General features: G+C 44.0%; 1 protein-coding gene across 1 annotated transcript in view; it reads right to left on the reverse strand.

Moving 5' to 3' along the window:
- LOC120914249 (neuronal cell adhesion molecule-like) overlaps positions 1 to 18,745 on the reverse strand; it is a 507,806-nt gene that overhangs the window by 457,555 nt on the left and 31,506 nt on the right. Inside the window, exon 2 of the mRNA XM_040324873.1 lies at positions 7,540 to 7,664. Coding sequence (XP_040180807.1) covers positions 7,540 to 7,546 — 7 coding nt within the window. The 5' untranslated portion in view covers positions 7,547 to 7,664. The remainder of the gene's footprint in view (positions 1 to 7,539; positions 7,665 to 18,745) is intronic.

Below are 18,745 nucleotides of genomic sequence, written 5' to 3' on the forward strand. Positions count from 1 at the left end.
CCGGCCCCCCACCTGAGACAAGGGCGGGGGCAGACCTTCATGCGGAAGCAGGTTTGTCCGCAGGCTTGTTAGGCTTGCGGTACCAGGTGCGCTTCTGCCCTGCAGTGGGGGTCTTAGCACCTTAAAAACTTTTTCCTGCCGCACTGGGCGGGCGAAAAAAAAGCGCTTGGGGGAAGTAAAGGAGGGCCCTTGCTTACGGCGAGGCTCCTTGCCCTTCCCAGACTGTGGTAGCAGTGTGCTCTTAGCACCTGTGGCATCCTTTATGATGTCATCCAGGGACGCCCCAAAAAGCCGTTCACCCTTAAAGGGTAAATCAATCAAAGCCTTCTTTGAGGACTGGTCCGCAGACCAACACTTCAGCCACACAAGGCAACGTAGTACCACCGCGTAGGCGGAGGCCCTGGAGAGCAAAGGGAGCGTATCCAGGGCCGACTCACAGACCAACTTCAGACCCTGAACCAACTGTTCAGCCAGGTCCACACAGGTCTCGGAAGCATTCAGCGCCTCCAGCTTCTGTAGCAAGAACTTTGCCCGTTCGGTAAGTGTCTGCGACACCAGAGTCCCGGCCAAAACCGGTCTTACTGCCGAACCCACAACTGTGAACATGGAGCGGGCCACAGCCTCCACTCTCCTGTCTGCGGGGTCCTTAAAGGCGGGAGCCCCTTCCACAGGCAACGTGGTGTCTTTGCTCAATCTGGACACGGGAGGGTCCACTGACGGAGGAGAGACCCACTTTTAAAAAAAGTCCTCCTGAAAGGGATAACGGGGCGCAAAGTATTTTGGAACAGCATAAACTTTCTGCGGCGTATCCCATTCCTTGTACAACAATTTGTCCAGATATGGAACACAAGGAAACACTTTTGCGGTGCGGGGTGGCTTGCGAAACCCAAAAGGGACCGGCACATCCGATGCCTCCGCCAAATCCTCAAGTTTCTGAGTATCCCGCACCACAGAGATAAGAGCTCCAACAAATTCCTTATCATGCATTGACCCTGAAGCAGAGTCATCCTCACTGTCCGCGTGGGTTAAGCCCGCATCATCTGACATGACAGAACCAGAGCCAGACGCAATAGCAGGGCCTGATTCTGTGTCAGAGACATCCCCAGAAGCAGGCTCAGGGAGGGGGCGCTTTTTACCCCCCTTCTGGCCACTAGTCGCTTCAATCCTGGCGAGAAACGCCTCAAGGACTGCTGTTATAGCCTCTACAGAGGCGGCAGGGGCATTAAGGGTTAACTCAGGCATTGCTGGGGTAGAAGATTCTGGTTCAGGCTCCATGTTGCCCCACCGCTATGCCTCCCTAGCTAGCACTGCAAGGCAGAAAAACCCACCGGTCACCTCCTGGCTGCAAAAGAGAAGGCAGGGGACCCCCAGGGAACTCACCACCCCACCCCGTTGCAGTGTGAGCTGAAGCGCTGAGAAGTGCTGGCTGCGCTGTCCCTCAGGAAGTGATTCGCAGGCTTTTGCTGCGCTATTTCAGGCACTAGAGGCCAGGGGTCAGATTCACGTACGAGCGTGTAACTTTGTGCGGGCGTAGCATATACTATTTACGCTACGCCTCCGCAACTTGGACGGGCAAGTGCAGTATTCACAAAGCACTTGCCTTGTAAGTTGCGGCGGTGTAGCGTAAATTGGCCGGCGTAAGCCCCACTAATTCAAAATAGGCTGATAGGGGGCGTGTTGTATGTAAATGAATCGTGACCCCACGTAAATGACGCGCCTAACGAACGGCGCATGCTCAGTATCACGTCAAATTTACTCCATAAGATACGCCAGGCCCAATGCCTGTGACGTGAACGTAACCTACGCACAGCCCCATTCACGTATGACTTACGTAAACAACGTAAAAAGATACGCTTGCCGACGTCCATACTTTGCATTACCTACGCCTCATATAGCAGTGGTAACTTTATGCCGGACGTAAGCCTTACGTAAACGGCGTAGCGGCCGCAAGTACGTTCGTAAATCGGCGTATCTACCTAATTTACATATTCGATGCGTAAATCTTCGGAAGCGCCCCTTGCGGCCAGTGTAAATATTGCACCCAAGATACGACGCTGTAGGAGACTTACGCCGCTCGTATATTGGCCAAATCTATGCGTAACTGATTCTAAGAATCAGGCGCATAGATACGATGGCTCACATTCGGACTTACGACGGCGTACATGGAGATACGCCGTCGTAAGTGCGCTGTGAATCTGGCCCCAATACTTTTCCAAGATGGCCGCCGTCTGAGGTAAAAAACACCATGCGGGCTACAAGAAAATGGCCACCGAACTATGTGAACCACGTCCACGGCAAAATGGCGGCCATACGCAGTTTCAAAAACAAAGTGACACAGCAAAAAGCACGGCCAGCACATACAGCAACTCCCCAAACGCAAAAAAACATAGCACCTCACAGAACACGGTCCCCGGTAGCGATAGAACCCCAGGAGGGCCCCCCTTACAGCCGCCACCCAGCATGGGGAAGGAGGGAGAGGAAGGGAGAGAGGAAAGCAGGGCGGACCCTCATTCGACCTCCCCAGGGAAGCACCAGCCATACCACCTTGCCAGGGCAAGGGGCCTACTTACCCGTCCTGCGACCACCGGCTGGAGGCATTCCGGACAGAACCAACGTCCGCTAAACGGCATGGCTGTCGGCCAGACACACTGTGACAATGCCATAGAGACCGGTCATATGTGTGCCCTGGAACGGTAGTTTCCCGGCCACCTCTGGAGCAACGGGGCATGTCGTGGACGACCCAAAGCTGAGCTGAGGGCCGGCACACGCTCGATGGCCGAACATGGGGGGACTACAAGAGTCAAGACCCAGCCTGTCACCCATTCGGCAGTTGATAGTAGAATCTCAGGATTCAAAAATGCAGGAACAAAACAAAACAAAAGCGAAAAAATCGCAAAAAATTCCAGAGTACATGGACTCCAGAAGGCCATGTCTCTCCTGACATTAGGCAGAAAAAAACTGGAGCTGCTGAGGCAGAGTGTGGGTTATACCCGGGGGACCACGCCCCCTGGGAGGAGCTGTACTGAGGAAAGTGTTTTAACACTTAAAGTGCTGTTTTTCTGCCTAATCTCTCCTGGAAGGAAGGATATAATACCCTAAGGTCAAAGGCTGCTGTGTACGTCCATGAACAGAAGATAAAACACAGCCGTGTCCTCGAGCGCCTGTGGTGTAAGACAAAGTCCCAGAAAGATTTCGACCAGTATAAATCTGCCCTCCAAAAATACAATTCCAGCCTCTTCACTGCCAAGCAGACTTATTTCATCACCCTCATTAAAAACGTATCATCCCGTCTCCGTCAACTCTTCTCTACCTTCAACTCTCTACTTCGTCCCCCACTGCCTCCACCCACCAACTCACTCACTGCCCAGGAGATCGCCAATCACTTCAAACAGAAGATTGATACAATTTGCGAGGAGATCTCTACTGTTCAGATACCCTCCATGCTATACACCTCATGCCCAGTGGTACAATCATTACTTCCCTCTTTCAACCCCACCACTAGAGACGAGGTTGGTAAATTACTTACTAATGTCCATCTTATCACCTGCCCTCTGGATCCTGTTCCCTCGCAAATGCTACAATCACCCTCTGGCTCTATTCTATACTCTCTAACCCACATCTTCAATCTCTTCCTCTCTTCTGGCATCTTCCCTAACTCTTTTGCCGCGTACACACCATGACTTTATGTGATGAAAAAAAATTACGTTTTTAAAAACGTCACTTTAATTGACTGTGTGTGGGGGAAAACGTTGTTTTATGTCTTGTAAAAAACGACCAAAAAAAATTGAAGCATGCTTCAATTTTATGTGTCATTTTTCAAACGTGCACTTTTTACTTCACAGAAAGTGTCGTTTTTTTCCATCACATAAAGTGATGGTGTGTACGCGGCATTTGAAACAGGCACTTGTCAGCCCCATACTTAAAAAGCCCTCACTGGACCTATCCGATCTTGACAACCTACGCCTTATCTCCTTGCTCCCCTTTTTATCCAAACTCCTTGAACGTCTAGTCTACAACCGACTGAGCGTCCGGACACCTTGCTGATAATAACCTTTTTGATCCCCTTCCGTCTGGATTTCGTCCTCAACATTCCACAGAAACTGCTCTCTTAAAACTAACAAAAGATATACTAACGGCCAAAACCAAGGGACACTATTCCGTACTCCTACTCCTGGACCTCTCTGCTGCCTTTGATATGGTTGACCACCCACTCCTCAAAAAACTCCACACCTTTGGTCTCCGTGACCGTACTCTTCACTGGTTCTCTACCTACTTATCCAACCGCACCTTTAGCGTTACTTACAATTCTACTACCTCCTCTCCTCTTCCTTTCTCTGTCGGGGTCCACCAAGGTTCTGTTCTTGGACCCCTCCTATTTTCAATCTACACCTCCTCCCTGGGTCAGCTTATAGCCTCCCATGGCTTCCAATACCATCTCTACGCTGACGACACTCAAATCTATTTCTCCGCCCCTCAACTCACCCCTTCATTCTCCTCACGTATCACTAATTTACTATCAGATATATCAGTCTGGATGTCACACCACTTCCTCAAACTCAATCTATCCAAAACCGAACTTATAATTTTTCCTCCCCCACGTGCCTCTTCCCCAGATTTCTCTGTCAAAATTGATGGCACAACCATAAGCCCATCCCCACATGCCAAGGTCCTAGGAGTAGTCCTGGACTCTGAACTCTCCTTCAAGCCCCACGTCCAATCACTGTCCAAATCTTGCCGCCTCAACTTCCGCAACATCTCCAAAATACGCCCCTTTCTAACCAATGACACAACAAAGTTCTTAATTCACTCCCTGGTCATCTCTCGCCTCGATTACTGCAACTCTCTTCTCATTGGCTTACCGCTGCATACTCTATCCCCCCTTCAGTCCATCATGAATGCTGCTGCCAGACTCATTTACCTTACCATCCGCTCTGTCTCTGCTGCTCCTCTCTGTCAATCCGCTCGCCTAACAAATTAAATTCAAAATACTAACTACTACCTACAAAGCCATTCACAAGTCTGCTCCCAGCTACATCACTGACCTAGTCTCTAAATACCAACCTAATCGTTCTCTTCGTTCTTCTAAAGACCTCCTGCTCTTTAGCTCTCTCATCACCTCCTCCCATGCTCATCTACAGGACTTTTCCAGAGCCTCTCCAAGCCTATGGAACTCCTTACCCCAATCTGTCCGTCTATCTCCTTCTCTATTAGCTTTTAGAGGATCCCTGAAAACCCTCCTCTTCAGAGAAGCCTATCCTACCCACATCTAACTGTATTTTAATTGTGTCTATCTGATCACCCCCCACATCTACTACTCTTTGTTCCACTTGACCCTCCCTTCTAGATAGTAAGCTCTAACGAGCAGGGCCCTCTGATCCCTCCTGTATTGAATTTTATTGTAACTGTACTGTCTTCCCTGATGTTGTAAAGCCCTGCGCAAACTGTTGGCGCTATATAAATCCTGTATAATAATAATAATAATAATAATAATAATAATAATAATAAAAAATTCCTGCAACTACTTCAGAGTTGGCCTCCTGGTAGCCTCTCTGACCAGTTTCCTCCTGGCTCTTACATTCAGTTTGGAGCAACGTCCTTATCCAAGGAGGGTCTGTGTTGTATCGAATATTTCCACTTCTTTAAAACGTTTTTTTTTTTTCACATGCATGCTTACCAATATTTGCAATGTATATTTTTGTCGTAAAATAATATCTATATTTATTTGTATTCTTTCTTTTTCCTTACATCTAAAGCTGGATTTCTTTTGAAAAATTATTTAAAATATTTCTTCGCATCCAGTCCTGATGAAGCCTTAACAGAGAAACTGTCGAACAAAAATGGACGCTACTTTCAACTGTATACAATCCATCACTGTTACATGTTAGGTATTAAATGTATGCCTTTAACAGCCAATGAATAGTATTTATCAGTTTTTTATTGTTGTTATTATTAAAATATTTTCTATTTTTTATAATTTATGTTGTATTGACTATTATCTCTAGAACTTTTAAAATCCCACATCATGTTCTTTCAATATTTTCTTTAAAATAGACTTCACTGTGCTTCTATGCATTGATAAGGCATTTGAAAATGTTTTTAAATCATCTTCTGACTTGTGCCTGTCCTTAAATTTATCCCAGAGATCTTTTGACCGTGCCCTGCCACCCAGAGTTGATTGTTTGCTTCAGTTGCACTATGAGAGACTAAAATGCTCCAGGAAAGCTCTTGTCATGCAGACTAATCAAAATGGCCACAGCTGATCACAGTTGAAAGTCAAATGGCTTTGTGTGCCATTGAGAAGGTGATTACCTACACCTGATTGAGTTTAAAAGTCATTTTTAGGAGGGAATTATCCTTTTTCCAACTCCAAATCAGTAATTCTGATTTTGAATTTTTCTGGCATGTTGGTGTTATATCTTTCACTTAGATGTTATAAGTTGCACAACTGGATACAACAACAACTGTGTCTGTCTTCATTTAAGGCTGCAAAGCAACAAAACGTGATTATTTTAAAAGGGGGAAGGGGTAATTCTTTTTTATACCCACTGTAAAAAGAATAGACAATACATTAAATAAAGCCAAGTACATACAAAATGCATAATAAAGAGACTTGGGAATCTGATGCACAGTACTGCTAATTGCTTATGAAGCTTTGGAAACATTCTGCCCACTCACTGAGGTTTGATGCTGCTAAAATTTAGTATTCATTACCCAATGATTGTTACCATTAGGTTGTAGGATTTAGAAATAATTGTACTGTCTGCATGATTTTATCATCTGCATATACTGTATATTTAAAGGGATCTGTCATTGATAGTCCATTTGAAGCTAGAGTGTGTATGCAACAATGAAAGTACAGCACAGTGCATGTTTTTTTTTCTATGCATATTTCTTTGGTTTGTAATCTGAATGTATGCTCATTTTAAATCTCCCATTATAATTGCTGTAGGATATAAAAACTCCTGACAAATTCAGTCACTTGCTATTTACATATAGCTTCCCAATGTACCCTACAAAACTGTATATCTGTAATAGTGTAGAAAATTATATAGTTTGAATTTGAGCTATTTTGCTTATTTTGTATATCATCTCTTGCAATAGGTGTGCACAGCCTATGCATGCATTAGGGTGTGCACCTCAAAGCTCAAACACATGCATGTGTGTAAATATACTGACGGTGTCAGTAAGGCAGTGGATGGTGTCAGTAGTTTTTATTTTTATTATCTTTTAACATTTTTTTTTTTACAAACTTTATAGGAGTCCCATTAGGGGGCTTTGCTAAAATATCAGGGGCTTAAACAGGGGCAATCTGTGCCACACATGGCCTAGGCACATCTGGCACACCCTGTGCGAAGGCATATGTCTCTTGTGCTTAATGCCTACTAACGCTGATTCACAGGTATGCAGTATTCATTGCTTTTGTTAAACTTTGTATTCTCTTAATGCTTTATTTCAATCTCAAAACCAGACAGAGATAAATGCCAACTTCACAGTCAGAAGAATTTAGAATCTTAAGTTAAACTGTCTTTGTATACTGACCGAGCATGATTAAACGAGCAGATCTGCTCACTGAATCCAGTTCACTATGAACAACACACGCATAATTTGCCTGGTCACCTTCTTGCACATTCGCTATGCTGAGAATATAGTCTTCAATAAAATACCTGCAAAAAAAAAAAAAAACATACATTAATGCAAAAACTATAGTAAACAAGTCTTCCCTTAGGCCCTTTACACATGGGGCAGGCCCAATTGGAGTCCTCCTGCTCAGTGGGGAATCTGTCTGCTGTAGCCCGCTGAACAGGCAGATGGCTGGTCTGTGTCCACTCATCTTATGCAGAGCAGACATAGCCCACACTTCTCTATAGGCAGTCATATGTAAACAGACTGACAGTGCGTTTGCACCCAACTGCCATCTGATCCAACCCACCAGGCGATTGCGTCTGTTTTTAGCGGATAGGATTAGATGTTTGCGGGGGTGTCAACGGATACCCACCACTCTATAAAGGAGACTGGAGGTCCGCTAGTGAGAAAAGGGGCCTTAATAGTAAAACCTTAAAAGAGATCAGACTATTTATGTCAACAAAAAGCTTCCTTTAACATAATACATGTATAGGTTTTATACCTGTAAAAGTCTCTTGTGTAAAACACCCAAAATCCCCAGCTCTGAAAAAGGGGGTGCGCCCCTAAAATGCGTTGGCTGTAACCCTTGTCCTGTGCATGTACATGCACTGTGTTTATGGCCTTTTGTCAGTTGCATTTTGTGAGTGCCATCTTTAATACAAAAATGTCTTATTAAATTATCTCTAGTAATGCACTAGGTGTGCGCACCTTCCATTTCTGTTTTTCTTGTAGTTCATTTCGGATTACCCCATCTGAGGAAGCATCATCCACCTAGGGTTTGGGTTACCATATATACCTTTCACACCATCATTGTATCTGTCATCTGTTACTCCTCACCTTGGAAGACCTATTAGCGCTGGAACAGTGACTGTTTTTTTCTGTAACCCAAAAGCCCTAAGACTGTTGATGGGCATCACCATCTTAGATGCGATGTCAGCAACCCCAACTGAATAACTAACAAAGATATACAGTACATTTTGTTTGTGTGCACCAAATGCTTTCACAAACCCAGATATTGCTTTGTAAAAATAGCAGTAACATCATCACTATGTTGCACATTGATTGTACAGAGAGCAGAGCTGTGGGAGGGGCCCAGCAGCATGCCTCCAAGGCTGTCTTCAGAAGACTTCAGGAGGAGGCGGAGACAAGACCAGGGGCATACTGATATCACATCTAAGTTGGCACAAGGAAAGAGAGCAGCAATGACCAGTCTATTACCATCTCCTGCACAAAGACAAAGTTTTACTCCAGATTACTGCAGATTCCTTTTGTATTCATACAATATTTACTTATACCAGAGTTCAGCTTTCTATCCTTTGCTGTGTCTTATTGCTACTGCAGTCTCTTTTTGTTTACAATTATGCATGCACTCAAGAGGTGGATGCAGGGCATTCTCAACAGTTACAACAGGGTGCCCATACATGGATCAGAATTTGGCCAGTCTCTGCTGAACCAGCCAAATTTCAATCCATGTATAGCCGGCTGTAGATGTGAATACCAATATACCACTGCCCCCCGCCATGTAGAAAACTGACGGCGGGCGGGATGCACTCTCATTCTGGGATGACATCATATGACCCCAAAACTGCTGCTATCGATATATGTTCCTAGGACACGGCGCTACCCTGATCTCAGTAAAGAGCTGATGACGCGGCTCTTTACTCATGTGATCGACTGTGTCCAATCACAGCTGTAAACAAGGAAGTGTCGTTTATCGGCTCTCCACGGCTCACACTGACGGAGTGTGTGGCAAGGAGGGCTCATCAGCAGCATCTCCTCGCAGGGAAGACCTGATCATTAGTGGCCTGATTACAGTACAGGACAGCAGTGCCCATCAGTGCTGCCTTTCAGTACTTGCTCATCAGTGCCGTCCATCATTGCCCACCAGTGCCGTTTATCAGTGGCCATCGATGTCGCCTATCAGTGCCACCTAATCAGTGCCCTTCAGTGCCACCTCATCAGTGACCATTAGTGATGTCTCACCAGCGCACATCAGTGAAGAAGAAAACATGTATATATACAAAATATAATCACAGAAACTAAGAAAAACATTTATTTATTTTTGTGCAAAATGTTTTGCTTTTCTAGCAAAAAAATAAAAACCCAGCAGTGATTAAATACCACCAAAAGAAAGCTCTATTTGTGATAAAAAAAAAATTGATAAAAATGTTATTTGCGCACAGTGTTGCATGACCATGTAATTGTCACTCAAAGTGTGACAACACTGAAAGCTGTAAATTGGCACGGGCAGGAAGTGGTTAAAAGTGGCAGTAGGCAAGTGGTTAAAGTCTACAGGAAGTGAGTCCTGCTAATCAATTCTGGTAATTCTAGGACTAATAGGTAAACTATTGTTAAAAAAAAACAGCATGGAAGATGTTTAATCATTTAAATTACAGCTTGGGGTTAAAAGAGAAGTATGGGTTTGAGTTTTTTCCCCCCATTTTTCCCCCCATTAAACGTATCGGTCCAAAGCTGCATCTGTCCCCCCGGTGTCTCTGCTCCGAGAACCGAGCCATCGAACACCACTGATGGCTCGGTTCTTACAGTCTCCCAAGCAGAGAGCTACTGACTGTCAATCAGCAGCTCTCCAGTTCTGCTCCTCCATGCTCACTGGAGCGCTGAGCTGTGGAGGGGCTGGGAGTGGCTGTCTCAGCGGCTCACTTAGAAGCTGAGACAACCATCAGTCCAGGCACCGGGCGGATCCAGAATTCCAGAGTCGGGATGACATGGTGCCTAGACTGATCTGTGTGACATCAGCAGAGAGTGGACTTCAGACAGAAAAACTGCTAAAATAGGGTATAGGAAAAGCCCAGTCAAATGAGCTCAGGCTGGACTTCTCCTTTAATGCTGTACATGTTATTACAAAACAGTATTCATACTGCGGGAATATACAAGAATTGTAATTGTTTTTTTTTTTTCCTTTTACAAATAGCTTGGCTTACAAGCAGCTGCAGCATTCCTTTTTTTTTTTTTTTTAAGTTTGAAAAAGCTAAGAAAGAGATGCATATAGAGCTTGCACAGTATACTATAAAGATAAGCCCAAAAGCATTACCGCCCCGGGTAGAAAAATGAATATGTATTCCCAGTTATGGGATAGGGCATGGGACTGTACGAATGCAATTAGGATATATGATACAGTTATAAATGGAAAAAAGGGGGTTTACTATAGAACCGCAGAGACCATACATAGTAGACAAAACTTGTATGTATAAAAAATATAATTTAATTGAAATTGATCATATAAATACACATAAACAGAGATAAAAACAATGATCATATGAGATAATGAGTTTCACCATATGTAGAATTACAAATTGGTGTATGCAGAGGGTCCAACATGTTTCGCCCTTCGGGCTTCTTCAGGGACAAATATGCATATTACACAATCTATAAATAAATAAAGACATGTAAATATGCTAAAATTTACAATTGGTCATGGTTTACAGATCAAGGACATGTTGCGGACATAGCCGTAATCATTTAGACTGAGAGAGTCAGCATGTTCAACAAGAGAACATATGAAGTACATTATAAAAGACAAAAATGAAACTACAATTTGTTTATGTCTGCCGCCATTATGTGAACATGTAAACGCCTAGAACAAGGAATATACCTCAGTAATGATCGCATATGGAGATCCCAGGCGTGTCCGTCAGAGATTGCCAGGTGGATTGGCAAAGTACGGCTAGGTCAAATGGCACAGGTCATAGACGCACTGGGAGCACATGGAAGCAAATTATATTGAAGTAATGTATAAAGAGATGTGATACAGTGTCAGATGGGAAGCATAAAGTGTCTTGGTTGGGTAAGGATGGAAAGAAGACAAAAACTAACTAGACTAACTGATAATGGTATTAGAATAGTAATAAGCGGGATATTTCCTAAAATATTGTTACATAGGCTAATAATATTAAAAAATAATTAGTAATAATAATAAACCATTATATGTGTGTATATAAAATGATTATATATATATATATATATATATATATATATATATATATATATATATATAGCAAGCAAAGGCTTATATATATGTTAGCGTCTCAGGCTTATCATTTGTTACAAAGTATGCATCTGGCACTCATATTGTAATAGCAAATAAAAGACAATATGATAACTTGTGTGAACTTACATACAAAGTTTCCATTAGGTGGATTGCGATTGGGAAATGTCAGGGTGTGATTAACACACTGAGATTAGACTGATTGGAACCAGATGTAGCAGACATGTTTGGCAATCTGAAGTGATTACATTTAATACATTTATATTAGAACCTCAAAAGAGGACACAGAGAAAATAAAAAAGTAAAAAAATGATGATGAAAAAGGATAGATGGATAATATGAAATGTATATATAGGTACCTCCTATAACAACTCAAGTAGAAGGGAGGTTGGTAAATATTCCAACCCACTTGGGAATGCAGGGAAAGACCGGTAACACAGCTGACCATATGCTAAAAAAGGCAAAAAAGAGAGAGAAAAAAATCCCAGGGAACAAAGTCCCTATTTAGAAGGTTTTTTGTATAGGTACTCGAGATGTGTGCATATCCTCCATGTGTAGGAGGAAGGCAACACAAATGCTTTAAATCAATGTGGACAAATGATTTGAAAAATACCTTGATATGGTGGCTGTGGTGAGCGCAGTCTGCCTGCAGTGGCCTGAGCGGGTTGTGTCAGCTGTATGTGCTCCTCTTATACTCCCCCTGCGCTCTGACATAGCAAACGTCAGAGCGCTGAAGTGGGCAGGCAGAGTGCGTCAGGAGAGGTGTATGGAAATCCACTCCTGTCAGTGCAGTGTAACCAACCCACCCATGTGGGATGACAGTGATGCAGTCACACCCCCTGGGCGGTATGGGAGAGCGGAGATCAGTTTCGGCGGCGATGCGATCGCCCATTCACGGCATATGCACTGGGTAGGCGGATGATCACAACACCATGGCCTCCGCCGTGGTTCAGAGCAGTATATGCATCTGGTGGTCACCCCTGGGCGCCCAGATAGCGAGACCAATAGATGTCAGATGGCAGCACGCCTAGTGGCCAGATGAGGAGCCGGTCAATGAGAAAACACCTGGGAGTATTCCACCTAGGATCACAAAAGGAGGCACACAAAGTCCCCAGGCATAGAGCATAGAACCCATGGCAGCAAGCAAAAACAAATAAAGAAAAAAAATATACAAGTGCAGCAAGTCAAAATGTGGTCAACAATATGTAATGTTGAAGTTATATTTTTCCATAACTGGATGTCATCCAAGATGTACAAATCATACACCCTTTGAGGTGACTGTCCCTTGTGGTGGAAAGAAGGTTAACCCTTCACTCAAGTATATCTATCGAAAGTTACTGTATCAACAAAAGAGTGTTAGAGTCGTCTTTGTGGGTTAATACTACCCACAGAGACAAATACTGGGAACATTGTATATCGTACAGATTGTTGATTGAGAACCTGACTTGGCTCCATATGATGTTAAGGGGAGTGGCCAGGTGCTGTGAGGACCATTGATGGATCTATGTACAGGATCCGTGTATGGAACAATTGGGATATAGGTACACAATAAAATGAATATATTACAACAGTGTCAGATGTAACACTGTGATGGAGTATGGCTCAGATATAGGGGTCGAAATTGACGTATGTACACAAATACTGGGAAAAGGGAGAGAAAAAACCCTGGCCCGGATTCAGGTAGATTTGCCCCTTATTTACGGAGGCGCAGGGCAGCGTTTTTGCCCTGCGCCCCTGCAAATTTACTGCGCTACCCGCGATTCACGGAGCAGTAGCTCCGTAAATTGCGTGTACGCTGTGTAAACTTGCCCTGCGTAAGGGCGCCTAATGTAAATGATCCCGTAGGGGGCGGGAATCATTTAAATTAGGCGCGCTCCCGCGCCGAGCGTAGAGCGCATGCTCCGACGTGCATTGTGGCAAATGATGTCGCAAGGACGTCATTTGCTTCAAAGTGAACGTAAATGGCGTCCAGCGCCATTCACGAATCACTTACGCAAATTACGTAAAATTTGAACGTTGCGACGCGGGAACGACAGGTATACTTTAGCATTGGCTGCCCCTGCTATTAGAAGGGGCAGCCTTACGCTAAACACGCCGTACGGAAACAACGTAAATTGCGTACGCAGGGCTCGCGCAACATTGTGAATCGGTGTTAGTAGGCAGTTTGCATACTATACGCTGACCACAATGGGAACGCCCCCTAGCGGTCATCGCAAGAATGCAGCCTAGATATGCGTGGCATAAGAGCCTTATGCCACGCAGATTTTAGGCTGCAGTTGGCGTAACGATGTTCCTGAATCAGGAGCATTCGTAACGCCGGGGCAAGTAAGCAATTGCGCTGTGTAACCTATGGTTACACAGGCACAATTGCTACTTGAATCTGGGCCCCTGTTGATAAAGGATGACGTTGAGTTTTTACAGAAATGATTTATAGCTCATACTGTCGTTAAGGCCTGGATATATGGTGGCTCTTAACGCATAGATCCAGCGAGCTTCTAGCTGGAGAAGAAGTTTGTCAATCTCGCCACCTCTCTCGTTGGGTGCAATGTGACCGAGAGCAAAAAAGCCCATCATATCCACATCGTGCCCATGGAGTAGCCCCATGTGTCTGCTGATTGGGGTTTCAAGCATTTTTTTATTGACTGCCGACACATGATCACGTATTCGGCAGAAAAAATTGCGTTTGGTTTTGCCGATATAGAAAGCTCCGCAATTGCACTTCATCATGTAGATGATTCCTATGGTTTGGCATGTAGCTCTAAATTTGGGTGTACAGATGTCACCATTAGGCAGAAGAAGACTACTGCCTTTGATAATATGGCGACAACGATTGCATTTCATGCAGGGATAGGTGCCCGTTTGTGTGGGTCTGGGCACCAGTTGGGTGGAATAATGACTAGACATGGCATTATCTCTTATTGATCTGGACCGTTTAAATATAATTTCAGGGTGGCTTTTTACAAACTTGTTGATTTTACTATCAGATGTCAATAGATGCCAGTATTGATTGTATATTTTTCTTATTTTGGAATGCTGTCTGTTGTACCTAGTGATTACCCGAGTGGTATTGGATTTATTTTTCTCTTTTGGTACATATAGCAGTGTATTGTGGTCCTGGCAGTTTGCCCTATTGTAGGCCTTACGTTGGCAACTCTTGGTGTACCCACGAGCCCGCAAGACAGCTTCTGAAACAAAATCGCTTTGTTCAGAACAATTACGCTTAAGTCGTAAATATTGACTATACGGTATACTGGCAATCAATGTCTTCGGATGAGAGCTAGAGGCGTGAAGCAGGCTGTTACCTGCCGTGGGTTTTCTATAAAGAGTTGAACATAGGCGGCCATTAGTATCGACACAAAGTTCGACATCTAAAAAGGTAATTTTCTCCTGACTACAGTTATGAGTAAATCTAAGATTGTAGGTATTAATTTGTAGTTGGTTTAGAAAGATATCAAGGCCTTCTTTGGGCCCTGCCCATACCATGAACACATCATCTATATACCTGTGCCACGTCAGCACATTGGTCAAAAGGGCATCATTTTTCTCACCTCCAAAGAGATCGCGCTCCCACCCCCCCCAGGTACAAGTTGGCATAGGAGGGGGCACAGCCCGCCCCCATAGCCACGCCTTGCACCTGGAGGTAGTGGGAGCGCTTGAAGAGAAATACATTGGTAGTCAGAATGAATTCTAACATTTCGATAATAAAGTTATTGTACCTTTTGGAGTTTTTGTCCCGCTCACTGAGAAAACTTCTGATGACTTGTACTCCATGTGAGTGGGGTATGGAGTTGTAAAGAGCCTTGATGTCTATGGCGACTAGCCAGGCATCATCAGGGATTATCAACCCATCTGTAATTTTAAGGAGGTCGATTGTAAGTTTTACATAGGAAAAAAGCCCCCGCACATGAGGGTATAAATACTAATCAATAATGCGGCTTACGTTCTCGGTAAGGGAGCCACACCCTGAGACGATAGGTCGTCCAGGTGGTGGAAGGATGCATTTATGCACTTTGGGTAGTGCATAAAAGGTGGGTGTAGAGGGATGCTCGATGTTCAAAAATTTAGTGGTGTTCTCATCAACAATGCCTTCTCGATGTGCACGGTTGAGAATTTCTCTGTATTTGCTTATGTTTCGAGTCACAGTAGAGGCGGGTACCAATCTGTACCACTGTTTGTTCTTGAGAATGTCTAGGCACATAGACTCGTATCCCTTTCTAGTAAGGATGACAACATTGCCACCCTTATCAGAAGGTTTAATTACGATCTCATCATTGTTGCGTAGGTCATTAATGGCTTTTTTAGTCGGACTTATGTTAGGAGTGGGGCCTGTCTTCCATTGGGTATTTTCAATGGCCTTTGTCACTTGTAGGACGAAGGCCCAGATGTTAGGATTCCCTTGTAGGACAGGGAAAGACTTTGATTTTGGCTTATATGTTTTCGGTGTTACGTAGATGGGTCTATTCAATCGGGATTGGACTAAGGTGCCAGGTGTCACTCCTGGGATCTTAAAAGTCCAACCCTCTTCTTCTGGGTTGCTTTCATCCCACAGGGACATAAGGTCCTGGAGGGCCTGGAGTTCCTGTAGGGAAACCTGATCAAGATTAGAATTGTCTGTAATCGGAAGTTCTGTATTTACCTGCGGTTTGTCCTAAAGAACCTTAAACATCAGTCTTCTGGCGAAGAGATGGAGGTCTTTGATTAGTTCGTATTGGTCTGCTTCACCATCAGGGCAGAAAGACAGACCCAGCTGGAGTACTGTGATCTGATATTCTGTAAGTTTGCAATTAGATAAATTGATAATGTTATTAGAGTCCCGATCTGGGTTATCATCAAGACCGGGACCTATTGGTTTAATTCCTGAACTGTATTAGTTGGTATTGTGCTCGATTTGTGTTCCATCGTAAAAATGGGAGCAGTTCTTATGTCTGCTATATTGTGGGAGCTGGGGGTGCCGGGTTCGCAGCTTAATTGGTGTGCCATAGGGGGTGCCGGCGTGGATATCATGCTCACCACCGGTAGTGGCGAGGATAAAACCACTGATGTATTGCTATGTACACTGGTACTCTGGGCTCCAGAAGACTGAGGTCTACGAGTTCTTTGGGCACGTGGCCGTTTGTCTTTAAGGGGGAATTCTCTGTCACATTGCACCTAACGAGAGAGGTGGCAAGATTGACAAAGGTCTTCTCCAGCTAGAAGCTCGCTGGATCTATACGTTAAGAGCCACCATATATCCAGGCCTTAACGACAGTATGAGCTATAAATCATTTCTGTAAAAACTCAACATCATCCTTTATCAACAGGGTTTTTTCTCTCCCTTTTCCCAGTATTTGTGTACATACGTCAATTTCGACCCCTATATCTGAGCCATACTCCATCACAGTGTTACATCTGACACTGTTGTAATATATTCATTTTATTGTGTACCTATATCCCAATTGTTCCATACGCGGATCCTGTACATAGATCCATCAATGGTCCTCACAGCACCTGGCCACTCCCCTTAACATCATACGGAGCCAAGTCAGGTTCTCAATCAACAATCTGTACGATATACAATGTTCCCAGTATTTGTCTCTGTGGGTACTAATAACCCACAAAGACGACCCAAACACTTTTTTGCTGATACAGTAACTTTCGATAGATATACTTGAGTGAAGGGTTAACCTTCTTTCCACCACAAGGGACAGTCACCTCAAAGGGTGTACGATTTGTACATCTTGGATGACATCCAGTTATGGAAAAATATAACTTCAACATTACATATTGTTGACCACATTTTGACTTGCTGCACTCGTATATTTATTTTTTTTTATTTGTTTTTGCTTGCTGCCATGGGTTCTATGCTCTATTATTATTATTATACAGGTTTTTTATAGCGCCAACAGTTTGCGCAGCGCTTTACATCAGGGAAGACCTGGGGACTCCAGTGCCTCCTCCTGTGCCTCCTTTTGTGATCCTAGGTGGAATACTCCCAGGTGTTTTCTCATTGACCGGCTCCTCATCTGGCCACTAGGCGTGCTGCCATCTGACATCTATTGGTCTCACTATCTGGGCGCCCAGGGGTGACCACCAGATGCATATACTGCTCTGAACCATGGCGGAGGCCATGGTGTTGTGATCATCCGCCTACCCAGTGCATATGCCGTGCATGGGCGATCGCATCGCCGCCGAGACGGATCTCCGCTCTCCCATCCCGCCCAGGGGGTGTGACTGCATCACTGTCATCCCACATGGGCGGGCTGGTTACACGGCACTGACAGGAAAGGATTTCCATACACCTCTCCTGACGCACTCTGCCCGCCCACTTCAGCGCTCTGACGTTTGCTACGTCAGAGCGCAGGGGGAGTATAAGAGGAGCATATACAGCTGACACAACCCGCTCAGGCCACTGCAGGCAGACCGCGCTCACCACAGCCACCATATCAAGGTATTTTTCAAACCATTTGTCCACATTGATTTAAAGCATTTGTGTTGCCTTCCTCCTACACATGGAGGATAGGCACACATCTCGAGTACCTATACAAAAAACCTTCTAAATAGGGACTTTGTTCCCTGGGATTTTTTTCTCTCTCTTTTTTGCCTTTTTTAGCATATGGTCAGCTGTGTTACCGGTCTTTCCCTGCATTCCCAAGTGGGTTGGAATATTTACCAACCTCCCTTCTACTTGAGTTGTTATAGGAGGTACCTATGTATACATTTCAAATTATCCATCTATCCTTTTTCATCATCATTTTTTTACTTTTTTATTTTCTCTGTGTCCTCTTTTGAGGTTCTAATATAAATTTATTAAATGTAATCACTTCAGATTGCCAAACAAGTCTGCTACATCTGGTTCCAATCAGTCTAATCTCAGTGTGTTAATCACACCCTGACATTTCCCAATCGCAATCCACCTAATGGAAACTTTGTATGTAAGTTCACACAAGTTGTTATCATATTGTCTTTTATTTGCTATTACAATATTAGTGCCAGATGCATACTTTGTAACACATGATAAGCCTGAGACGCTAACATATATATATAAGCCTTTGCTTGCTATATATATATATATATATATATATATATATATATATATATATATATATATATATAATATATATATATATATATATATAT

Source organism: Rana temporaria, chromosome 9, assembly GCF_905171775.1.
Source record: "Rana temporaria chromosome 9, aRanTem1.1, whole genome shotgun sequence".
In the NCBI taxonomy this organism is placed as follows: domain Eukaryota; kingdom Metazoa; phylum Chordata; class Amphibia; order Anura; family Ranidae; genus Rana; species Rana temporaria.